The sequence below is a fragment of the Sturnira hondurensis genome, unplaced genomic scaffold (assembly GCF_014824575.4).
Source record: "Sturnira hondurensis isolate 20B ecotype Veracruz unplaced genomic scaffold, ASM1482457v3 Scaffold0007865, whole genome shotgun sequence".
Lineage (NCBI taxonomy): Eukaryota > Metazoa > Chordata > Mammalia > Chiroptera > Phyllostomidae > Sturnira > Sturnira hondurensis.
This window is the reverse complement of record NW_028080496.1, coordinates 4,647,528-4,673,560: the sequence shown is the minus strand read 5'-3', so window position 1 is coordinate 4,673,560 and position 26,033 is coordinate 4,647,528. Positions and strand designations below refer to the sequence as shown.

The window sequence follows — 26,033 nt, the reverse complement described above, 5'->3', positions numbered from 1 at the left end:
GGCGGCCTCTGCACTCCCTGACCTCGCAGGAAGTAAAAGGGAGACTCCAAGACTCTCCACGTCTCCATCCACATTAGAAATATTGAGGGGACCTTCCCACAGCTGCCCACACTCCCTTCTGCAGAGCTGCCCTGGCTCCGGGGACCTTGGTGAGAGGGACGGCACAACCCCCGGAGCATCAAGGTCAACGTCTCGGCCACAGCCGCGTTGACGCTCTTCAGTAACAGAGCCTCACTCGAATCCCCAGGCACATGTTTAAAATCTATTTTCAGAGTCACATTTAGCACCATTCAACCAATCAATGAGCCATTAGAAGTTGGGTCCCGACACTCTTCGTTACCCGTGGCGTTAGCTGCCCGACTCAGCAGAATCCAAAGCGGAGACCTGCTATGTCTCAGCGACTCTGGGCCTGGGGACCAAAGCTAACACGGAGCCTAGTGAGAGGCCCGGCCGGTCACAGTCTGGGTGACACGTCATGCACCACACCCCCCAGGGAGAGAGGATGAAAGGGGGGTTGGCCGAGAGAGCGGCCAGCTCGGCTCCAAAGTCTTGTGTCCTCCTTCCCCTCCAGTGCCCATCGCTAGTGGGACCCCATTTGCGAGCCCTGCCCGCCCAGTCTCTGAACCTCTCAAGGACCCCGTGGGGTGGGAGTGTGGAGGCGGCTGCTACACGGAATCTGCGGAAGTGCTGGGGGGCTTCCTCCCGCTGACTTGATGGGAGTGTCACGGCTCACCCAAGCCTACACCTGCCCAGAGTCTCCAAAACCATCCTCAGTCTCCCAGACGGCGGGGCAAGGGTGAAGCAGTCAGCTCACGGGGAGTGAGGCAGCGCCGCCTCGGGAGGAGGCGTGTTCCGGAACCCGACTGTCAATCCTGGCTTCCCCACGGACCAGAGAGAGATGACGGACAAGCACTTAAACTCCTCCGAGTCCTGGTTTCCTGGTCTGTAAAGGGGGTCACAGCACTCACATTCCGGGGGGATCTGAGGCGGAGAGAAAGACCGCAGAGGCTGGTGGGTTCTGTCATGGCACAGCTGTCTCATTTGTGAGCTCTGAAACTACAGCAATGGCTTTACTTCCCCGGTGACTCAGTGTCCTTCATCCATGAAATGGGAACATCATGGCCCTAACCTCAGAGGGCTTTGGTCAAGTTAAACAATTTACTTTGCTTAAACTATTTTTAATGCCCAACAGTAAACGCGACACTGTGTAAGGTTATATTACTATTTTGATGTTCTTGAAGTTCAGAGCCTGGCCCTTCATAGGCATTCAATCAAGGCTGCTTCTCTTCTCCTCGTTTCTCCCCCGCCGACCCAGCCCGCCCAGCCCCAGCTCACACCTACTCTCCGGAAGCTCTGCGCCCAGAGGGCCACTCAGCCGCTCGCAGAACTCACACGGCTTGCTCAGCCACGATAATCAGATCCAGCTAAAACCACATGAAGAGACGTCTCACTGCTTGGGCACGTTAAGTATAGCCCTGAAAAGTAGCAGGACAATTTGCCAGGCAGAACAGTGATGACGAAACCACACATTACCAGCTTGCCCTCTCCAGGAGGAGAAAGACGGGGAGTAAAATTTACATGAGACCCATGTTCTCATCTTTCCCCGACCGCCGGTGCCCCGTGAGGCCTCTGCTAACTCCTGGAAGAACAGGAGAAGAACAGGAGGCTGAGTGAGGGCGTGAGCACACATGTTCCCCATGGAGAAGAAGTGGGGTGACAGGCACCATCCTTCCTGATAGCCATTTTCCCTTTCTTTCCTCGCTAACAAACCCTGACTCTCTGGAGGCATTCTCTCCTCTCCAGGCAGAAGTGAGTTCCACCCCAAGCCCAATGAAAAATGTGGATGAGCCTTAGGTGCTTGTACCATTTTCTTTATGGGTGACTGGTTTAGGAATAAATACATGTCAAAATTCTGGCTAATGGGACATCAGGGAAAGGCTGCCGGGCATTTTGGAAAAGGTTTCTCAATTTCAATCAATCCACAAGAAGAGACACCCCCATGCGGACCCTGGTCTGGGGGTTTGGTTGTAATGCCTGGAGCTGGTGCAGCCATTGTGTAACCATGAGGGGAGCCACCCTGGTGGTCCAGCAAAACACAGAGAGGCAGGGGCAAGAGAACGGCAAAAAAGCAGGGCCAGAGCCCTGACATACTGCACCAGGAAGCTTCCCTAGCTGTTTACGAGTCTAGTACTTTGAGCCGAAAGGATCCTAACAAATCAGTTTCCAGAACATGATATGTACAACTGTGAACACAAACAGGTACACAGATATGAAAAGACCCATATAGCTGTACATTTGTGTCTGAAGGCCCCGTATATAATTTCACTGAAAAAGAACTAAGGGGCTGTGCACTCATGTGTGCGAACAAGCAAAAAGGAAGTCACTGGAGCAGATGGGCATTTAAACCCTGACTGCAGAGGGTACCATATGGGCCCAGACATACAAGCAACTCGGTGTGAGGCGCTTGGCAGGTGCACAGGGGAGCAGGGCTGCCTGTCGTCACCGCGGTCTCAACAAAACGCTTGCTGACAAGGGGGAGGGTAAAAGAAAGAATGAGCCACAAACAAACAGTCCCTCCACGACTCCCTCTGCCAACCCCGAGTTGAGCCCACAGCTTTGCAGTCTCATTAACCCGAAAGGAAGTTGGCCTGAGCCCTCCGCTCACCAACATCCATCACTTCCTGACAACTGACATATTCCGGTCGTGGCTTCCGGGAGCATCGCTGTGGCTCCAGATCTGGGCAACAAAATGCTGTCTTCCTAGAGCTGGGAGAAAAAAGTTGTTGGAAGGAAGGATTCTTGTCTCTTCAGAAATAACTTCAAGCTTTGAAGCCTCTATTTTTGACCCAGCACGCTCTTCCCCAACAGCACGTTGGAATCTGGACTGGTGCCGGCAGCTGCAGAAACAGTGCCGTCCAGGCACGGGTGGTCACATACACGCCACTCACTCGAGGCGACAGAGCCCTTGCAAATTCTCATGCCGCTTCCTCTCAAAAAAATTAAATAAAATAAAAATTTTAAAAACCCAGCTGAGGTGGTCCCATTTTTTTTATCTCAAGTTCAAAGAGGGTGGCCGCCTTGCCCACAGCCATGGAGTCAGGGAGCTGGAAGGCTGGGACCACCCACACCCACTTCGCTTTCTTTCCTAACCAAAGTTCCAGCTCCCTCTCCCTGCTGGCCAGACCCTACCCAGGCCCCCTCTGTTCACTCTCTTCTTTCTTGAAATAAGGAGGAGCTTGGACCTTCCACACAACGGTTTGGAAACAGTGGCCTGGGGCGGCAGCCAGCTCCCCAAGGGTCCAATCTTCAGCAGCAGAGCTGCCTGGAGACAAGGGATGTGGCCAAAACCTGCCCGTGACCAGCATCTCCAGACCAGGGGCTTAGGAAGCGTCAGAGGCACCTGCAAGAGCTTCTACGCAGCAAACAACAGACAAACCCTCTGATCCAACGGAATGGGGTCACTTAATGCTCTGCCAGAAATCGGGAGGCATGTCACCGTCCCAACTTTTGGCATTCCCATGGAAAAAGGAGCCACTGCCTGTCCCTCCCAGAGGCTCGGGAAGCAACGTGCCCAACGGGTGTAGGCCCATCTGGGCACTCTGGCCGATGGTCACGTCCGCTGGGGAGACAAAAACCAGAACCCCAAGCCCCAGAACAGCCCGAAGGTGATCCGCTGAACAGCTGCGTCCAGAGGGAGGGGGTGACAGATACACCTCAAAACCCAGGCTCAGCCACTCAATGAACCCGGGAAAGACTGAAGAACCAAGTCCCCTCTTACAAATGTGCAACGACCTTTACCATGAAAGACTCTCAGAATCCCAGAGTAAAAAGCTTATTCAATCCCCTTTTCCCCACACTTATCTGTTCCTGGAACTCAAGGAGAAACGCCTATGTACAGGCCCTCAGAGCACAACTCAGGAAGACCCTCGTGGAAGCAGCAGGGAGGGTGTGGCAGGGGGGGCGGGGGGGGAGGGGGGGGATGGAAGAGCTGAACCCCGGGCTCCCTGACCGAGAGGTGGGTGGGACTCGGGTTTTAATAGTTGCTGACCAGGAAGTGCGCCACTCAAGGGAAGGAGGGCCTCCCATCGGGAGTGTGACTCATGGGCTCATTTCAGGGAGGGGGGAATGGAAACGATGACCATTTTCCCCTGGAAAAGGGCTTCTGCAAAGAGAATACTAATAGGGACCAACACTAACAATAGCCCCCTGCCGCTCCCAGGGATGGGGGAGGGGTTTCCCCCCCTTTTTCTGCCTTTTAGCCTCTGCCCATAAAACAGGGACTTGTCTCCTCGGAAATCCAGGAGGTAACCCCAGCCCTTCCCTCATCTGTGTTCTTGGCTCCTCCCTGTGAGAAGTGAATGGTGTCACTGACGGTCGAGATGGGCAAAGCCTGTCTTCTACCATCGTGTGTCTCTTTGGGGCAGGGCTCATGCCGACAAGGGCACCCCCTCTGCGTGTGTGATCTTCCAGGGAGCCCCTAAGCTTGCTGACTGGTAAAGGCTGAGGCAGACCATGACTCCTCAAGCAATTCCCGTCTATGCATCCCAAGTTCAAGACTTGGTAGAGGCATCAAGAAGCCCATTTGGCTTTAAGCCCATGCAAGCTTCTTAAGTCCAGCGACAAAGCCCAAATTTTGATTCCTGCATGACCCCCGGGTGTATTCAATTCACCAGCTGGTTTGGAATTACCCCAGTACAGTGCAGACCGGATGCCTGAGAGCAGCTGAAGGAGAAGAGAGGGGAGAGGGCTCTGGGAAACCCTGGGCCGGAGCACTTCTCTGGAGGGGAGCCAATGCTCCCACTACTTGTAGACGAGACTGAGGCAAACCTTGCCAAGACGACGAGTAGTCTTTCTGCCTCCAGGGCTCTGGGCAGGAAACAAAGGGGCCACTCCACATCTCATTTCCAGCCTTTGGGTGCCACTGCCCTGGACTGGCGTCCCCCCCACAGAATGACACTATTCCAGGCTACCTGGGGGCTTCAGCATTTTTCCACCTCCTCCACCAGGGAGCACATGTTTATCCCCAAAGAACTCCTTTTAAACCGATTACTGTGTATTTACAGTGAGCATAATTATCCCTCATTACTTAATTAGCACGACTGCACGCAGCTACTGAGTTGGAAGCACCCAGCGATGGCAGAAAGCACAGAACAGCAGAGGCCACAATGCCCAGTGGGAAGGCAGGTCATCCTGGCTCAGGGCAACGGACACGAGGCAGTGCCTTTGCACCAGCTGGTCACAGCTCCTAAGTGCGTGCTCAGAAAGTGCAGCCTTTCCAGATAACCAGGGGGACGTGACACCATTTGATTGCCCGGGACAGAGGGGAAAAAATGACAAAAGGCCTGTGCAGAACATGCCTTGGTCTGGGGTCTCGGAAGCCAGCCCCACGGAAGTTAAGGTCTGGGTTCCGAGGCCCTCGGGACGAGCTCCAGCACGTGGGCCCAGGACTCACAGGCTTGCTTCCCAAGACATCCCCTTCTGCATCCCCGGCTCTCTCTCGATAGAAAGGAAAATGGTGCTGTGCCTAAACAATCCCTCCCTCCAGGGCCTCTCCAAGCCTAGCATCCCAGGATTCCCAGGGGTCTGCTGCTACTCCAATTGGACCTAAAAACAGGACTGAAGAAAAACCCAAGGGGAACGATCCGAATTTACGTTCATTAAAAACGTTGCACCAAAGACTGCCCAGCAAGCCGGGCCTGGAAATGCCCAACCAGTGAAAAAGGTTAAGGGAAAACATCCTTGTTACCTTCACCAAGATGCGACCCACAGTCCCCCAGACGGGGACCCGCCCAGGTCCAAGCAGCAGAATGAAGGAGGGGCGCGTCCGAGGTACCCACCCTAAATCGGCCCCACGTTGTGTTCCACGCATCCCAGCCTGCCTACCGAGCCCACCATGCAGAGCCAACAGCCAGCCTCCTCTCTTCCACTAGAGGAAAATACGGCAGGCTTGTCCTGTACCAGCAGCGGCAGCGGCGGGGGGCGGGGGGGGGGGCCTGTCTCCCAGGCGAGGGGCCCATTTTCTGTATTTTCGCTGCAAGTCCATTAGGCGGCACCAGGTGGCTGGGAGTAAGCTCCCACCATCGCCCTGCACTGGGCGGTGTTGGTGGGCTGGAAGATGACAGGAATCCAGGTCACGTGCTCTGTCTTGCGGACGCACAGTTACTACTGCGCCGTACACAAAGGCTCTATGCTCAAAGTGCAGCTGGGAAACTGGCCTAGGCAGCGGCTCTCCCAGAAAAGGCACGCTCTGTGGCCAGCTGGCCCAGAAGAGGAGGAGACAAGCTACTCACTCCCTTCTGATGGAGGAGTCATGGGTCTTGGCCAAAGGGACACCATCCACAGACCAAGCAGTGCCAGCTCTGGTGACCCCGGTGGAAGTCCTTGCCTTGTGAGCCAGTACGCTGGGCGGATGCATCCCGCCAATGCCCTGGGGAGAGAGGGAACCCAGGCCCTTCCAACAGCTGCAATGCAACCAAAGAGGGGTAAGGCAGCGGGGGTCCTCCACTCTGTCCCCGGGCCCACACCGGAGGGCCTGGCACTGAGCAAGAGCTCCATGGAGGTGTGTTGCCTGACTGAGAAGTGAAGGAGAAAGGGGGTTGGACGGAGCCAACACGGACGGGGTACTGAGTGCCTCGTGAAAGCAAGGAGCTGTGGGGAAGATGCCCAGGCAGAGCCACCGGGTCAGCCAAGGAGGGCCAGGGGTAGACCTCAGGAACAGGTACCCACAGGTAGACCTGTGGACAGGTACCCAGCAGGGAGGGGTGGAGGCTGAACCCACACCTGTGGTTAGGAGTGCAGAGCCTCGTGGGGAAGACAGGATCAGCGTGGGAGGCCTGGAGGCCAGAGCTGGCTGAAAATGACACAGGGGGAGCAAGAAGGCATTAGCAAGGCCTTAGGGACCCCGAAGAGGTGCCTGGAAGGATGAGGGCCAATGGAGGCTGGGAGGAGATTGGGTCAACACCAGGGAGAAGTGGGGGGATGAGCTGCAAGGGCACCAGCAGACGGGTCAGTGAATCAAGGGGCCAGTTTGTAGTGAGTGTGGCGATGGGATTCTGACCTAAGACAAGTTAGAAGTGAAGTGTGCCCACTTGCCTGGTGCTGGGTGCTGGCGTCAGAGAACACCCGGTCCCACAGCGTTCCTCAGGGCTCCCACCGCCTCCCAGGGCCCAGAGGGAACTTGGAAACGCCTCGCCCACATGCCAGATCCACCCCCTCCGCCAGCTGTGTGGAGAGCCGGGTGCCAGGGGCTCACCTGGGTGCACCCAAGACCCAGAACCCACAGCACTCGCTGAAGGACACGCAGCCCACCCTCAGCGCCCCTGGAGCCTGCACGCGCGAATTCACCTTCTCGCTCAGGGTTACCTGCAACCCCAGAACCCGTAAGGGTGGCACCTGCACAGCTGCTCACAAACAGGCCGGGCAGGGGCAGCCAAAAGTCCGATTGCCCGCCCGGTATGTTCCCAGCGGAGACTTCGGTGTTGGCTTTCACACTGAGAATGAGAGATCTTGGTGTGGTCCACTTAATGCCACTTTCTTGTGTGCATATCTGTGCTTCCTGTGCGAGGTTTCTCTGTTTGAAGTGGCCCCCAAGCAAAGTGCTGCAGTGTGGCTAATGGTGCTAAGAGCAGGAAGCCGATGTGCCTTGTGGAGAAAGTGGGTGTATTCAGTAAGGTGCATGTGTGAACTAAGCTTCCTTCAGGCACAGGTCACAGAGCTGCTGCCCCTGAGGGCAGCGTTACCCAATCGACAATACCTGTTCAATAGGTGTCCCTGAACAGAAGCAGGCTGAGAACAGGCCACGCCCTCATTGGTCAGCTGATAAGAATGCTGTGAGCGGAGGCTGGCAAGGAACCTGACCCTGCACTTCCCCTAGAAGCTACAGCTCTGGTCCCCTCACCCAGTGCTCACAGCGATGTCACAGAACATAACCACCATGAAGAATGAGAGTCAATCGCACACTCAACACAGCAACGCCCAAGCCTCTGCTCACACGTGGACATTGCTCTGGAAATCGGCCTGCGTTAAGGCACCAGGAGGCTCTCCTACGCCCCACCCAGGTAGCCCAGGACGAGCCTGACCACAGGCGAATGCATGTTAGCCCGAGTGGACCCATTCTCTGCGCTGCACCCCCCACTCTGTATTGGAAACCCAGGGGTCCTTCTGCACCTGCCTGGGACATAGCAGGGACCTCCGACAGGCCCTGACCCAGACTCAGGGGGGTCACTTACTTTTGGGAAGCAGATGATGACCTCAGTCTGACTCAAGCCCAGCCCCTCCCTCTAAATCTTCTCACTAAAATCAGAGCCAGGAAAACAGAGGCGGAGATCCAAGGGGTCCAGGGCCCACTCTGCTTAAGACGGACCGTGGGAGCAGCGGCAGGTCCGTGAGCTACAAAGAGCACAGCCCAAGCACAGAGAGCTCGGCTGGCGAGAACAAGACCCAACATCCTTCTACCTAGGCCAGTGGAGGACCAGAGAGAGATGGAGAGAGCCAACTGGCAGAAGCCTGAGGACAGAGTAGGGAACCCCCGGCTGTCCAGGACCTCAGATTCCCTGCCCTATAACAATGAGCCCTGGTCCTAGCCCATCTCTCTGTCCCCTCCTGCTCTAAGGCCTTTGGCTCCTCTCTGAAGCAGCCGACACCTGGGGGGCGGGGCCGCAGAGTGGGAGGGCAGGGGCTGCGCTGAGCTCTAGCTGGGCCTAGACTGAACCGGGGCACACAGCAAGGGGGTCCCCTGCTGGTTGGAGGACCAAGCCCCAGGGGCCCCTAGAGCCTGGAGAGGCCCCAGCAGAGCTCAGCAGAAATACGGAGAGGGGGTGGAACCAATGGGAGGGCAGATGAGGATGAAACCGGTGCCAGGAGCCCTCTGACCTGAGTGAGGTGCTGCGGGGGGGAGGTGCAGGGCCCTGGCGCTGCAGTCGGGGTCGGGTTCTCAGCAAGTGCACACTTTCGGGCACTGGAGGGGCACTACAGAGATGTCCACCCCCCACCCCGCCCCGAGTGGGGCTGACTGCCTACCTCTCCCTGCCCCTCTCCTGGAGACTTGAGTGCAGGGTCTGACACCCTCAGGGGCTGCTGTAGGGACAGAGGAGGGCTGTACTTCCTAAATTCAAAGGCCGAGTCTGCTCAGGGACCAGCCCTGCGTGTGCCCCGCCGCAAGTGGAGCGCCTTTCCACGGGGCGGGGACTCTGCCTGCCCCACCTCCCGCGCAGTGGATCCTCTCACCAGGGCTAGTCTTTAGGTTTTTACACAAACAGGGAGGGACTCTTGGAGAGCAGGAGGTTAGCAGGTCGTAGGTCACCCCAGAAGGTTCCCGAACCCCAGCTATAGGGCCTATCGCCACCCCACCCCCACTCCCCACACCCCCCACCCCCGAGAAGGGGCAACGCTCCACTCTAGTACTCACACGTGTCTGGGTTGTGGCAGTTGTGTCCCTGGCGGAAATACTGGGGGTTTTCAATGACCGGGATGCGGGTCATGCCGATGACCACCGTGTCGGGCCCGGCGTCCAGCGACGAGGGCGTGGTGATGCCATGGTTGATGTGGTGCAGCGGGCTGGCTGAGTCCTCCTCACCGCTGATGACAGCCACAGGACCTGCGCACCGCGGGAGAGACACGGCCCGGTGAGGTCACAGCCGCCAGCGCCTGCTGTGCTCCCACCGCATTTCCCACAGCAGCAAAGTCCACACTGGAAGACGATCCCCGAGGGCCTGGGCTCTGCATTCAGGGGCACACCCTCTACTTCCCCTTCAGGGAAGAAAAACACCTGCCGCATCACCCCATAGAAACAAAGAGTGGACTGACAGGAGGACCGTGAGATCAGTTATCTTCACTTTCCCCAAATCCAAATTAGTTCAAACAAGAAAAGTGTTCAATAAATTTCCCTGCCTATATAGCAACAATAGGGTTTAAAGATTAAAAAATCAAAAAGACACGGCAGGAGTTTGCACACTGTCCCTTCAGGGACTTTAAAAACTGCCAATGCCGAGTGCCCTCCGCCCCGCCACCCCCTCACCAAAGATTCTGATTCCACTGGTCTTGGGCTGCAACCTAGGTGTCTGGATTAGTCCCGAGAACATCTGAGGTCTGCAACCCCCGACTGGGGCCTCGGAGACCCGAGAGCCCAGTGGCCATCCGATGCCTACAGGCATGCGACAAAGCTTTCATTGGACTCTGCCATCGCTGTCCCAGCGCATCGGGGGACAAGCCCCTGTGGGCCCGAGTCTAGCCCTAGCAGGCTCTAGAGAGTGACAGTAATTAGGCTGCATCACGATTGGCCCACAGGCACCTGGGCCATCTGTCCCACTCCTGAAAGATCCAGATGGCCGGAGGCTTCAAAGAATGTGCACCTTCACCAACCCCAACACTGCCACTTTCTGACCCAAAGAAGAAACCCCGTAAATGCGGTTATTTACAAACACAGTGGACAAGGATATTTAACGGTGGGGTCTAGGCCAAGCCATGATTCTGTGTGGTGGCCCAGTCCCCCCACAGACACAGATAAAAGTCCTACAAAGTCACGAGCTGTCACTGTTTGTGGCTTCACGCAGCTGGCGTTTTACACGGCTGCTTTGCGAGACACATGGCCCCCAGACAAACTGCCCGGTGCGATCTGGCTTTTCGGCCTGAACGATATTCCCACCGCCGACACCCACTGCGTGGCGCTGAATTTGATGAGGAGAACACTTCTCATCAAACAGCGAGGCGGAGCCTTGATGAGGCGGAACTAAATGGAAGGCTGGTGCGTGCAAACCGAGGCCCCTGGATTCCATTCCATCCGCATGGACAGGCTTACGCCAGTCCCGGACCCACGTCTCCCTGTCGAAAAATGGCAACGAGAACCGGCCCAAATATTCATGGTCATTACGCGCCTTGCAGAAAGAGGCCTGCTCCTAAAATACCTTCCTTGCCAACTTCCTGAAAAACTTCATTGGGATTTCCCATTGAACACAGAAGGCTGAGTGCTGGTCTTTGCCCTCCGCCTCTCCCCACATGCCACTGAAGCATGAAGAGATACCTTTCTTTGCTGGAGCAGACGGAAGAGGGGAGACGAGGGGAATCCGGTATCTCAACAGCGTTTGGAAGGTGAGAGACCGAAGGAGAGAGCTCACTCGCGAGAGGAGGAAGCTGCTGGAGACGGGCAGGCGGGACTGCACCGCCAACACCCACAGGAAGTCACGTCTGCTGGTGGGGCCCAGTGCGAGAAGGGCCGGGGGAGGGTGGGCTGGGGGTCAGGGCTGGAACAAGGCACCCAGGCCATCGCTGTGCCCCTACCCGACCAGAGTTTGTGGTTTATTCCCAGAGAAACTGAACTGGGAAAGCTCGGAATGGCTGGGGTGAAGTGAGAAACTGGACCCCCCCCCCTCCCTGCTCCTAGAACAGAAACCAGGAATAACACTGCCTACACATCCGCCCCACCCCCAGTGTCCTCTGACACCGCCCCCTGCAGGAGATTAGAGAACACTGCACTGGAGAAACTGATCACCTCAAAAGAGACAGCAGACAGCTACCTGCTGGCCCTGGGGTCCTCCCAGTGAGGTCAGGCTCACTCTGAGACGGGGCCTTGGTGTAGCCTAAGAGCTGACAACCCCGTCCCTGTGCCCAAAGCACGATCTCACTCGCTTTCTAGTGCTCGTTTCCTAATCTGAAGAAACAGTCCAGGACCACCGAACACTCCAGCAAAGTGTGGGCGTGACCGGGACCTGGAGGCACCGGGGTGATTCAGGAAGGAGCAGACTGCTCACGCAATCACCAGTGTCCTCTGGGAAGTAAATTAAGGCACCGCCCCCAGGGAACAAGGTGGCACTTGAAACGTGAACAGTTAAAGGGTAAGAAAAACCCTTGGGAAGCAAGATCACCAAACTCTGACAGCCAAAGCTGAGTGAGAGATAAAGACAAGGGTGTGTTCCAGAAAGTCAAACAAAAAGGAAAGAGATGGTAAATAGGGCAGAAAAGAAAATGAAAGACTTCATCATCTGATGAAAAGAAGAAAGAGGGAGAAAGAGAGAAGCGAAAAGAAGGAAAAAAGAAAAAACAACTATTAAAAGTTTGAGCATGGAGCCTGAGTGAGTCATTTCCCTCGACTTCCCCAGGTGGGCTACAGACCATTCACTGTCTCCTCCTCTGACCAGCGCTGACCCCTCTACTCAACTAAACGCACATCAGAAAGACCACTTCCTGTCAGCCTGCCTGCCGCTGCCCCAAGGCCCTCAGACGCGCCTCTGCTCTTCCACAAACCCCGGGCCTTCCCAGGAGAGCCAACGCAGCACGCACACAGCCCCATCACGTCAAAGGCTGGGAGAGAAGGCCAGCAGTGGAGGCCAGCAAGGCTCTCCCGCAGGGCTGTGCTACATGTGGCAGGATATTTCGCATGAAAATCCACGCTCGGGTTCATCGGCCGTAATAAATGTACTCTCTGGTGGGGACAGCGATGATGGAGGGTGCTGTCTGTGTGTTGTCAGGGCAGGGGGAACAAAGGGGACTCTCTGTACTTTCCACTCAATTTTGTTGGGACCCTAAAACTGCTCTAAAAAATAAAGCCTAATAAAAAAACATAAGGGACAGAAAGCTGGTCTCCCCACCTAAAAGAAAACCCATTTCCAAACCACCCTGGGCCGACAGAATCGCCCCAGGCTGAGAACCAGGGGTTCTCTGACCAGCCCCCACCCCAGGAGCCAGTTCCCGGCTCCCACCAGGCCACCGTCAACTGCCTGGGGGAAAGGAAACCCGCAGACCTGCAGCCCCTCTAAGGACACTAATAAAGGGAAGGCTCTGTTATCTGGGACTTCTTCTATTTTCCAGAGCTGCAGAGGCCTAAGGCAGGTCGGCAGGTGTCGTCAGGCGTGTGGTCCTCCGAGCCTGGTGCCTGTGATGCGCTGCCCGCCCCCCACCCCGCTGTCACTGATCGGTTCCTAATTGCACACTCACACTTTATTAGGTAGCACTAATAAACAAAGGAAAGAGAAACGGCCTTACAGCCTTCCTGGTGAGTCCCAGCTTCTGAGACAGACCCTGAGGGCAGGCCTGTCTGCTCTGACACCGCACAGGACTCTGCCCAGACTGGTGCCTTTCATTCCCTCTTTGCACCTGGGTGGGCTTTGTTCTTCCAGCCAGACCACAGTGAAACCGTTAAACAATGAGAGGGAGCGTGATGGTCCCCGACAGGTGTGCTGCCCAGTGGGACGGTCCAAGCTGTCTTTCTGGAATCTTTCTCTTTCCCCCCCTGCTCCTCCTGTGGGAAAATATAAGGGGGCAGTGGTAGGAATTGCTCCATTTTCGTAAGCGATCGATGCCAATGCGGGACTCAGTTTCCCCCAGAAAGCAAAGGCCTCCAATGAGAGCACGAGAAGGAATCTCACACAGCAGCGGCGGGCAGAGTCCCCACTGCAGAGGAGCCTGGGCCACATGCTCCCATGGGGGCGGCAGGGACGTGGCAGGATCCTCTGCTGACGCGGGGTCCCCTGCAAAAGATGAGGAGCCAAGGGGCGCCCCTCACGGAATGAAGGCGGGAAAAGCAGCAACCTTGCTGGGATGCGCGGGCACGTCAACGCTCCCCGTGCTTTCAGGTCTCGGGGGTGCTCCTGGGGGCCATTCCCCGTTGTCCCACTTCGTCACTAAAACCCCCTTGGGTTCCGCCAGCTCCCTAACTCACAAAACCTCAACACTTCTCAGAAACCTGGCCCCCCCCCCGGAACATCCTGCCACTGGTTCGGCGCTGCAACACCTGCCCAGCCAATTTGCAGAAGCGGCTGCTCTCCAACTCCCCGCAGGTGGCTCGAATTCTTAAGGATGTGATGATTACAAAAAAGGGGGGGGACAAATAAACTATAATTTATTAAACATCTACTATACGCCAGGTATGTTGCTAGGCATTTCGATCTCATCAGATCCTCAAAAAATACTGTTATGCCTATTCCGTCAACTTGAAAACTGATCCTCCAGAAAGCTTAGTTTTCCACAAGTCATTCAGCCAGGAAATGATGCAGCCTGGATTCGACACTACGTTCGTCTCCAAAGTTCTTCTTCTCACAAACCAGCCACCTTCCCAACAGCCTGGCTGACACCCGGCATTTTTAATAAATAGCCAGGATTTAGTGTGAACACACGAGCCCGTAAAACAAGCCAAGACCTCTGAACCAAGGCCTCTAGGACCAGATCATCATGTATTTCCCAGGCTGGACCGAACCACCTAAGGTGATGTTGGGCAACCACGGCCAACGTTCATGGCTAAATTGTAAAGCCTCTGGGCCAAAACCCATCTCTTTCTCCATTCCTTCATTTAGCCCTGAACTTCCTTCCGAAGGCAGGGGTTCCACCTCAGCCAGCAGTTCAGAAGACACTCCTGGGCGCGGTGGCCGTCCGTCATGACCAGGGTTCACCAGGCACCTCCAGGCACCTGCAGGGGCTGCCGTTTCCGCCCCCCAGGCACCGGGCACCAATTCCCCCATCGCTGTCCCTGGCCAAGGAGAAGCGAGCAGAAGCAACACGCGTCCCTCCCACGCGGAGCTGTAAGACCCAGCGCATCACCACCACCTCACGCCTGTCCGAATGACTAACATCAAGAAAAACAACAAACAAGTGTTGGGGAGGATGCGTAAACAGGGGTGCCCCCGGGCACTGTTGGTGTGAGTGTGAGCTGGTACAGCCACTACGGAAGAACAGCATGGAGGGTCCTCAGAGACCCCCCCAGCTCCAAAGGAAATGAAACACTAGGTCAGAGAGGTGTCTGCACCCCTGTGTTCAAAGCACCATTATTTGCAACAGCCAAGAATGGAACAGCCTAAGTGCCCACTGACGGGTGGCACATAAAGAAGTTGTGATTATATATGTGTGTAAGTGTGTATGCATACACACACATACACATGCAATGGGATTCTATTCAGCCAGAAAAAGGAAGAAATCCTGCCATTTTGGACAACAGGGATGGACCCTGAGAACCTTATGCTAAGTGACATAAGTCAGAGAAAGACAAATACTATCTTGATCTCACTTGCATGTTGAATCTAAATAAGAAACGAAAAGAAAAAGAAGCTCATAGATACAGAGAACAGAATGTTGGTTGCTGGAGTTGGGCGGTGGGGACGGGAACAATGGGTGATGAGGGTCAAAAGGTCCAGACTTCCAGTAATGACATAAATAACTCCTGGGGATGTCGTATGCAACATGGTGGCCACAGTCAACAGCCCCCTGCATTGCATGTTTGAACGCTGCTAAGAAAACAGACCTTAGAGGTTCTCATCACACACACAAAAAATCTGTGACTATGTGACGTGATACGTGTTCATTGGACTTCCTGTGATCATTCTGCAATACGTGAGTACAGGAGTGTACGCATATGGAGTCATCATGTTGTGTGCCTGGAACACAATGTTACATGGCAATTATATCTCTCTTTTTAAAAAGGTCAACTGTGCAACCTGCTATATTCCCACTGTCCTGCCTTGGCAATTGTGGAAACATGAGGCAGCCCCTCCATCCACCTCCGTCCCCAGGTGAAGCTGACCTGGAGTCCAGGTCTCCAGCCAGTACCTGGTACACATGTGGCATAAGTGAGCTCCGCTGTTCTCAGTCACTGAGATCGGCAGGGTGCTGTTTGTTACTGCAGCATCACGTAGTCTGTGCTGACTAATACGGGAAAGAAGCCATCTCACACTCAACAGTGCTACTTCATCCTTTCCTTCTGATGATGTGCACGTTTCACACCATCTTCAACAAATCTGTTCAGAAGTGCCTTCTGCACGGGATGGGCTTAGAGTCAATGACGTGACTCATCTGAGACTGCCACCTCCCAACACTCGGTCCCAGAGTTGAGCTCAAATCTAATCTCAGTCCACCCAGCACCAGACCATGACCACCACTGTTGAAGAGATGCCCCCGCCCCCAGATCTGACTTAGCAAATAAAGAAAAAACAGGATGACTTCTGTGCTTTCTTAAAATGTCTGAAGGAAACAAGGCATTGAATTAAGGAAATGATTTTTTAAAAACCTCGAGCTTTCCCGACTGATAAAACTCAAAACATTGACGTGTCCCTGATGGGCAAGAGTTTGGCACCAACCGATCTGGGAGCAGGAACTGATAAACCAGAACCAGGGAAAGCACCACAAACACAATTAAAAACCCAGCCGTGCTCAGAGAGGGATTCCATTTACTCGCTCATAAAAAGAGCCTGGTCCTCACGGGCAAACAAAAGGAAATCAATTTCTTAATTTCTATGGGCAGAGGTGGGATGAAGGCCAAGTGAACGTGGGCTGTGCCCAAGAGCATACCTGGGGACAAGTCGCCGGCCCTCTGCCCCTGGCTCCTCCAGGCCCTCCCTTCTGCCCCCTCCAGCTTCCGGGCGGATGTTGCCGCCGAGATCCCCAGGGCACACCGGGGCCACAGGCTGCCCAACAATGCATGCCCTCCACACTTCTCTGCTCCTCTCCTCGAATCATTTCCCAAAAGATAAGCTTTATTCTCTGGCTGCAATTCCCTCCCAGCCTCTTACAGGAAGCAAAGCATTGTTCATGCCTCATAGCGTTCATAGCTTGGAGGCATCGCTTAGTGATTGGAAACCACACTGCTGATCAACCAGCCTGAGAACACATTTAAGGGAAGGAAGGCAGGATGGGCAGTCTGAACACAGGGCTTCCCTTATCTCAGTTAATCATCGAGACAACCCGGGGGGGGGGGGGGAGGGCCTGTTACTCCAGTAATGCAGTTGAGGAAATTGAAGCCTCGGGTTTTGTGATTTGCCCAAGGTCACACAGTTAATAAAGGGCAGGCAGACCTGCATCCATCTGACTTGAAAGTCTGGGCTCACGGCACTGCGAATACTGCCTGACCCTCCAGCACAGATCCTTCTGGTACCCAGACGAGTTATAATGGGTCAACCACAGTCCCCTGGCCACTCCCAATCTCCACTCCAGTGAGACTCACTCATCTAAGAGAATGGGCTTCCTTTAGGAGGGGAGCTCCTGACATTTCCAGGGAACATCAGCCCCCCGACAACCTTGCACCAGGTTGCAGCCGGAAGGGCACCCCCTCTGAAGGAGCTCAGGCAGAAGGATGTCGGGTAGCAAGGGGCCTGAGAAGGTAGAAATACGGAGCCTGGAAGGACGGCAGATGCCATCCGATTTCCCCGAAGACTCCCTACGCAGACAGTATGTAAGAACGCCCCAGGCACAAACAGGAATCAAGTAATGGACGCCTTCCAGTGGCGTGCATGCCGTTGTTTCTGCCCAGGCCCCCAGGGAGAGACCACGGCTCAAGTCTCAGAATTCCCGACTTCGGCTTCAGCCACTGACTGTAACTCACCGTGGTGCCCCAAAGCAGAGGCGCTATTCCCTAAATTATCTATAGTTTCCCCCAGCATCTTGGGGACTTTGGGTCAATGGAGGGGGCCATCATGTCAGGGCACGCCGTCCTGGTGCTGCCGTGTTCACTCACCTCCCCTCCCACCCCAAAGACTCTCCCTGCTTCCTGGGTGACCGCCACCTGGAGCCCTGGCTGCTGCCTCTGCTCCCCTCGCACTTGGGCAGCAGTTGGGCAGGGGCCTCGGCAGCGCCTACCACTCTCTGGGCTCGCTCACCCTCCCACAGACACACTGTAGAAATGATGGGAGTGTTTCAGTTTCACTGGGACCACGCTTCGGAAGGGTCCGAGGAAGGTGCCGAGGGCAACTGGCTGCCGGCATGTGGGGATATAAACACAACACCAAAGTCGACCCAAACCACCCCGTGTCAGCTTTGCGATCCCCTCCCTCATACAGCGGGCGTGCTTTGTAGACGGCAGGGCCTGCTCCCCTGCATCCAGCCCCTTGTACGGGCTCTGCTGGCTAAGCGCTCAGGGTGCCGTGTTCTCCGAGGGGCCCCCTTAGTCACACAGAGCAAAGAGACAAGATGGCACACGTGCTCCCCACCAGACCCTCATACACGTTCTGGTAGTAATGAGTCAGACATTTATTCCTCTGAAGACAGGCATATGGACCAGACTGGTACAAAGGAGAAAAATCCGAAGATCTGATTACCCAATTGAAAACTCACATTCTTCCTGTAATCTCGTCTAAGGTGTTATTCTGATGCGGGTTCTCAGATCCGGTAGTTATTCTGATTGAGATTCTCAGATCTCAATCTTATTGAGCCTACCAATTCATAAAAACCCCTCACTTTTGAAAGTAGGAGATTTTGAGCTCTTCATCAAAAGCCTGTCTCCTCGCGCATTCGTTAACCTAAAGGAGGTTTGAACTAAGCCCGCCAAAGCCAAAAATAGATCATCTCCTCCTTCAGTTCCGGTTTGCTCAGTTCCTAATTATTGAAAGGGGGGTAGACCCTGCATCCTGGTTTCCCCAGGACAGCCCTTATGTTTATCTATTGTTGCAGCATCATTATCAATAGTGCTGCCTCTGGTCTGGATGATCAATGACACAGTCACCATAATAAAAAGTAACTTTGGCCTTCTATGCGTGGGCGTGTTGGGGGGAAGAAAAGACAGTCCCTGGTGAAATAACTTGCCGTTTTGGACCCCAGACACTAGGGGGCAATATCACCAGCGAGGAGGTGAACCGCTCTAGCCAAGACGTTTCTCCCCTAACATTTCAAACTCCCCTTGAAGCGGTCTTTGAAAGGGCCTGGCAGGGACCTTCAGAACGTCCATACAGGACACTGCCTCCTCGGGCAGTCAATAATTATAACTTGATGATGATGATGTAGCTATTGATTTTCCATTCCCTCTTCTCCCTCTGCGCCCCTCCCCCTCCCCCGTCCCTTGGGGGGTACCGGTCAATCAATCTCAGGCCATCTTGATCTACTTGGAAAGCTTAACTGCCATGAAGCTCAACCACTTGTCCTCTGGCTCCAACCTCTTAGAGAAATTAGTGCCAGTGGAAGTGTCAGCATCAATTTGGTAATGCTACGGGATGGCGGCGAGGCTGGGCCAAGTCCCGCACTCCTGACGGGCTATCAAAGTGATGAGGGTTATGGGTAAGGAGACAGCTCTGACAGCAGCAGCAGAGCCTCAAGATCAATTAGACTGACGAGCCTATCTGTGAGCCGTACCACTTCATGCTGACACTGTGCATTCCCCACAGAGGTCCGGTACTCTGGATGCAGAGTTTCCACGGTGTCTCCAGGGCTAACTGGAGAGGCTGCAGGCTTGAAAAGCAGCCTTTGGCCCCACACCTCTCCCCAGGGGATCTGAACAAAGAGTCCTCAGGAAAGAGAAGAATTTTGCTCTATGATGGGAAGAATGAATATCTGTTCCCCTCTTTTCCCTTTTCCTGCCTTCCAAAGAAAATGTCAAGATAAAATGTAAGCTCTGTATTTAAATTTAATTCTGCTAGTGTCAAGGGAAGGCTTGGGATTATTAAAATGGAAATCAAGATCTTGTAAAAGTCAAACCATCGTAGCAGGGGAGGAGATTTGTCACGGAAGGCAAGAGCCACAGAGGGATGCCATAAAGGTCCTGAGTTCTAATCGAAGGTCCTACCCTGCAATACAGCTGAGTGCAGTCAGGAACCAGTCCCTTTTTCTCCTTGGGGCTTCAAATGCCTGGAGTAAAGCCAACCATAACCTGCCAAAGCCCTGGAACGTGGGGAGGGAGTGAAATGCCAACAGAGCCGAGGGCAACAAGGGGGGGGGTGGAATCAGGGGATGTTCTGTTCACACCTGGAAAAGTGTGTAAAAAATGGTTTTTCCCCTGTGCCTGGTAGAGGCAGCGCAGAAAACGCCCCCGAGCCGAGAACTCTGGGGACGCCTCCTGCTCAGCGCACCACACGCAAGCTGGGTGGAAGTGAGGCACAAACTACTTCTGTAGTGTGCCTAGTCTATTTTAAAGCCTCTAGCTTAACAGTTTATTTCCCTGCGTTCTCATGAGTTTATGTTCCCAGGGCAACGGGCATAATTTTGAGCCTGGGAGGTTACAGCTATTTTAAGTGGGTTGGCTTTATTGTTTTTAATTGCTTAACAATATTGTTTGTTAGCATTCTATTAAAAACCCCACAGTGAATCGTAATGGAATTTAAAATTTGTCCTCTTCTGAAGTGCCCATTTCAGGTTACGTGCGTGTTTATGCGTTTAGCGAACACCGATGTTAATTAGCTGATCTTGACACTGACCTAAGCCGTTAGGCAAAGCGAAATGCTGTCAGGGAAAGATGCGAGTGTGGCAAACCTTCGCAGAACAGCGTCAGCCATGGCCAAGAGGCTGCTGCCGATTTTATTTGGAACTGCCGACTTCTCAAGCACACTCAGAACATTGGCCTAATATGCAAATGTGTGAATCAGGGATTCCTCCCAAGGTGCCTGTAAATAGCAGGCTCGTTAAAGGCACAGTATTTTAAGATCATTAACGAATTGAGGAAGAAAAAAAAAAAGGTTGGAGGAAGAGAAACTTACAGTGTGAGGAGTTCCTGCTAATCGAAGATGGTCCAGAGTCGGTGATTAGGCATCTCTGCAGCTGGAGAAAGCTCCAGGGAAGCCCTGGACAGTGAGCAAGGTGAGCAAGGTGCACCAGGCACAAACTCGGCTCTGTCTCGGGATCACTAATCCATACGTGATGCATCATGAGAACAATAAAGCCTGCCTCCTTTGTTTGCATTGCCAGTTACACAGTTAGTCGGCCCCCAAAAATACACTGAATGCCCACTGTGAGCAAAATATTAAATAATCACATTAATAGCTACCACTTGCAGAGAACTCACTATAAGCCAGGCGTGACGTTCTGTGCACCTCACAGACCTCACTCACAGCCTCTTTCTCCATGAATTCTGGTCAGTGTGCTCTGCTTACCCACACTCTCCCTGGCCAGAAGCAACGCCCCCTTCCCTGGCATGCAGCCCTTCCCCCAGCCCAGCACGCGGTGCACCCGGCCCTGCAGCTGCTCACGGGTCTTCAGTGCCCTACTTTTGCAAGTCCCTCCAGAGTAGGGACAAGTTCAAGTTTTGTCCATGTCCCGCCAAAGGAGCAGTTCACCAACGGGCATATAAGATGGTTAGAAGGGATGGGTGGGTGGGTGAGTGGACGGATGGGTGGGTGGATAGAGACCACAAAATGTAATATTTCAGCTCTGCAGTTTCTGCAAAGTACAGGCAGCTGACATTACGGCAGCAACCTCCAAGGTCCAGCCAGAATTCACCTGGGCTCCATTCCCTCCAGGTCAGCAGGCTGCCCCGAACTGTCCCTGGCTTCTGGAAACACAGCCCTGTTCATTCCAGCGCAGGCATTACTCTCTTCATGCACATTTTTTCACACTCGAATCCCAAAACCCAAAGGTAGGCCCCAGTAACATCATCATTTTGCAGATGAGGAAACTGAGACTCAGGGAAACGTGCTTCCTCACCCAGCACCAATGGTGAGAACAAACAGAACGCAGGCACCTACCCTCAGGGCCCGCACACTCCCTGCGCTTCTCAGAGCCTCAGGAGCAGGAGTGAGGGGAGGTGGTGGGTCTGGGCTGTGGCTCAGGCTAGGGCTGCAAATCCCTGGCCCCGTGCAAGAGCCTCGGGGCCTCAGGATTCTATGGACAAACTCCAAGCTTTTTGCCTCCAGCCCCTTTCAGCCCTCTGGTCTCTCTATAGGAAAGAGATTCAAGGAAGTCTGTTCCACTTAAGGAATTACAGTGGAAGGGACAGGCAGACAGGGACCTGTGGTGTCTCAGTGACCCCACCCAACCAACGGCTCGGATGAGTCAGTGGCAGTTCTAGGAGAGGGAGCGCATCCCAGTTTTTGGACTGGGCTCCGGCTTATATTCTAATGAGGCAAATTGGTGAGAACCACCGAACGACATGTTTCTTGGAAATATGAGACGCATGAAATGGATGACCCTTGGACACACCTCCAGCGTCAGCAAAACTGCTGCCGCCATTGGGTCTCCTCCTCACCCTGGCACCGCCCTTGCACACCCCCGGCACGGTCACACACACCAGCTCCTCGGCTTCCTTCTCTCAACAACCCTCCAACACAGAGAGAGGCAGGGACACACTCACTCTGCCCTTTCAATCTGCAACAGCACCAAGACCCAGCGAAACGCCTAAGGTCGAGCCACTGACCGGCTGGCATGAGAACTGGGGTTTCCAACTCCGCCCACGTTGAGCCCATGCAGCAAAAGGCCCAGGATGGGGCGTGAGGTGTTAAACAGGGAAGCCTCGAAGTTTGCTAAATTCAAAGCCAACGTTCTCCCCTCCTAGTAGCTGGAACCGACCTCCTTCAAATTCAGGTTGCCTTGATAACGAAGGGAGGGTGGGACCGAAAGGGGCTCACGTCTTATCTCCCCATTGCCACTCAAATGAACCAGCTGACTAGCAGGGAAAACTGGCAGGCAGGTGCTGAATGTAGGTTAAGGCATGGCTTGCAGTCGAACTGGAGAGAAGGCAGGCAGCACAGGCAAAAACAGGAGTGGCAGGCCCCTGGGCCCCACCAGTGTGCATTTCCTCAAGTGGCGGGGGTGGGGGGGGGCGAGTTTGTAAGCACTGGCTCCTCGCACTCTGCATATACATGTATTTTTAATGTGGAACCTCGTTCATATGGTAAGAGTTGAAGAAATATGTGTATGAAATGGAAATAGAGCAGAATTTGTGTCTTTTTATAGCCAATGATGCATACAGAGTGATAACTCTTAAATATTGATAACAAGTAAAAATTTGGGGGGCATAGGGTTGGAGATGAAGGGAGATGATAAAATTTCCTGATTTTCTGTTCATGGTCCGAACTTGGGAAAACAAATACACTCCTACCTATAGTTGGCGATGCTCCTGCAGTTTATCGCCTGCCTTGGGGCCCTGGCTCCGCCTAGGGACAAACATAACTGGCGCATCCCGACACCGAGGTCCAAATTTGGGGCTGGGAAGTAACTTGTTTGAGGAATAAAAATAACCTTGCACAAATCTCCAGCAGGACAAAGAGGCAGTGCTTTCACAAAAATATGCAGCTCTCTGGTCACTGACGTCCACAGAAACTTAGCCCACTCTGGGTGGTGAGAAACCCCACAATGAAGTACCTTGAGGCCCCCCTGCCGCTCTCCCAGGGTCTTCCCATTGCAAAGCCTCAACAGAAGGCAGGGAGCACCCTCCTCCTGGCTGACAAGCTCAGGGGAAAGACATACCCCCTTCTAATTATCACCTTCATGTGGGCGGTGACCTCTTTCCTGTGATATGAGGCGTAGACAGCAAAGTGTCTGGACCCAGGGCAGCTGAGCCCCGGCCAGTCCTGGGGGTGAAGGCACAGGAAGCTCCTGGCGCCGTCCAGGTGACGTTGGGAGGGCACCTGGCAGGTGAACTGTTCTCCCAGCCCTGGGCCCTGTGCTGAGGGGCTGTGAGATGCTGATGCAACCCTGACTATCCCCTCCAGCAAGCCAGGGGTGTGTCCGTGCCCACTGACCCAACAGCTTTGAGCTCCCCTGCCCTTTCTCAAGCCCACTCAAAATTGCTCCCAAAGTCTTTCTGGAAGAGGAGGACGGACCTCTTCTGTCCTATTCTTCCTCTGCCTTTGACGTGCAGTGAGGAGTCTGCTGCCAGCGTGCAGCTGACATACACCGCCACCAAGACCCCACAAAGGGTGAGGAAGGGCCAGGGACGGACGGCCGAGCAGGTGCCTGGACCCCAGAAGCCACAAGGTGACAGAGCTCATCTCCCTGGGTGACAGCTCCCACGCTCTCCAAGCCCATCCCTCCCCCTGGCAAGTGGAAGAGGAGAGCAGATGGCAGAGAGTGCAGCCCCGGGCCTTGGACCTGGATGGGGTCAGATGCGGGCTTGCGGCCTTGGGCAAAGTGGAGAGCTGAGTGTCCTGACATCAGACAGATCTTGGGTTCAAGTCCCAGCTCCCCGTTTCCTGGCTGAGTGGCCTTGGAAAGGGGAATTGCCTTCTCTCTTACTTTCTTCATCTATAAATGGTAATGATGAGACAGCTGAACCCACAGAGTTATGTAAGGTAATGTATGAAAAGTAGCTGGCATATATTAGGTTATTATCAGACGTGAAATGGAATGCCTTTCTTCTAAAGGTTGGTGAGAATCTCAGGTCAAATGAGGGTGGCTCTGTCTAGGAGCTGTTCTGCTTCCTCTAAGACTTCTGGCCTCGCCATTGTCCCCTCTTTCCCAAAAGTCTGCCCAGGGCAACCATGGCCCACAACCCTCCCCCACGGCCCAGGCTCATCCCCAAGGGATGCACCTGCCAGTTGACCCAGCAGAAGGTCTCCTGGGAGACACAACAATCTCCAACAACCACGCCCTCCCCACCCTCACCAAAACCACAGGGCCAGGAAAGGGAGGTGGGGTCGCTTTCAGGAGAGTACATCGAGAACCATGTGTCAGAGTCTAGAAATCTGGAAATCTCAGCGCCATCACAGCAGAGGATGACGATACACTGAGGGTCTAGCTGTCCGTGAAGCGACCCACTTCGTTCTCCTCTGAGCCCGCAAAGAAATGTGGACTTCGGCTTCCTCCCAGCAACTCGAAGTCTACCACCAGCAGCAGCTAACTGCTACTCAAGGAGAGACGCCGCGAGCCCACAGGAGGTGAGCGCCCCCTTCACCTCCCTGACGCACGGCCCTCCGTCAGAGGCCTGTTGGAGCTCTCCTGGAAAATATGGAATATTCCAGCAGCAATGGGGCAGGGGGTAGGAGAGGGGCCTGAGCCACGCCAAGAATTTAATGAGCGCCCGCTACCAGCAGCATGAACAAGCTCTTCAATAAACAAGAGAGCTCTTCATTTAAATGGATTCTGCCGTCCCTTCGGCGCCAGTTAATCAGTGATTCTCATAGATGGGGTGGCTCTGCTGGGAGCAGGAGTCCGGGGTATAGAATGATTTCCGTCCCCGGGGAGCCGGGATTTCACTCGGCAGGCAGAACGCTCGTCTAGTGTTTGCCGAATTGTCCCTCCTCTCTCCCCACCACCTACGCACCCTGAGTTAGAGGTGCAAACCTGGGATACACTGCCCCTTGCACGTCCCACGCCGCAGACCCCACCCATCCTGTCTAGTGCGCAGCTGCACATGCGCACGAGCAGGGGGCAGGCACCCCCTGGTGCCTCCACCAACAGGGCGGGGCCAGTGACCAGGCCGCAGGCGCTCACGCCCATTTCCCCCGGAACCCCGCAGCGTGTCTGCAGAGACCTGCCTCACTCTGAATTGCAGCGGAGGGAGGGGAAACACCGCCATTCAGGAGCTGAGTTGTGTCCACTCCAGACACATTGAAGTCCTGACCCTCAGCCCCTCGGAATGTGACCGTACTTGGACATTTAAAAATGACTAAGCCAATATGACTCCAAGAAGAGATTAGGACATGGATGCACCCAGATGGACAACCATGTGAAGACGACGCAGGGAGGAGACCGTGCCATCTGCAAGCCAATGACAGAGGCCCCTGAAGAAACCAACCCTTGTCAACACCTTGGCCTTGGACTTGTAGCCTCCAGGGCCAAGACATTTCTGTTGTCTAAGTGACTGAGTTTATGGCAGCTTTTACCTGCAAATACACTGAGTCGGGAGGGAGTTGGTGACCACGCGTCCCAGAGCAACCACGAGGTGAGACCAACCACAGAGAGGAAACTCGTGAACATGAAACATACTCGAGGAACTGTGCAGTGCCCTGGAGACACAGGGAGCAGGGGGAGGGGCCTGGCCCGAGGCTGGTGGGGTCAGGAAGGGCTCGGAAGGAGCTGCTGTCTAGGCAGAGAAGCGGTGATGGGCGGGGCCGTGGGACTGTGGGGCGGAGCACGGTCCCGAAGAGGGAGCCACGCCCACAAAGTCCCCAAAATGACAGCNTTGTAGCCTCCAGGGCCAAGACATTTCTGTTGTCTAAGTGACTGAGTTTATGGCAGCTTTTACCTGCAAATACACTTGAGTCAGGAGGGAGTTGGTGACCACGCGTCCCAGAGCAACCACGAGGTGAGACCAACCACAGAGAGGAAACTCGTGAACATGAAACATACTCGAGGAACTGTGCAGTGCCCTGGAGACACAGGGAGCAGGGGGAGGGGCCTGGCCCGAGGCTGGTGGGGTCAGGAAGGGCTCCGAAGGAGCTGCTGTCTAGGCAGAGAAGCGGTGATGGGCGGGGCCATGGGAC

At 54.6% G+C, this 26,033-nt stretch overlaps 1 protein-coding gene across 3 annotated transcripts in view; it reads right to left on the bottom strand.

The window, feature by feature from the left end:
- NTRK3 (neurotrophic receptor tyrosine kinase 3) overlaps window positions 1-26,033 on the bottom strand; it is a 269,649-nt gene that overhangs the window by 114,427 nt on the left and 129,189 nt on the right. For all 3 annotated transcript variants that reach the window (XM_037053666.1, XM_037053667.1, XM_037053668.1), the window contains exon 12: window positions 9,407-9,595. In XM_037053666.1, coding sequence (XP_036909561.1) covers window positions 9,407-9,595 — 189 coding nt within the window. The remainder of the gene's footprint in view (window positions 1-9,406; window positions 9,596-26,033) is intronic.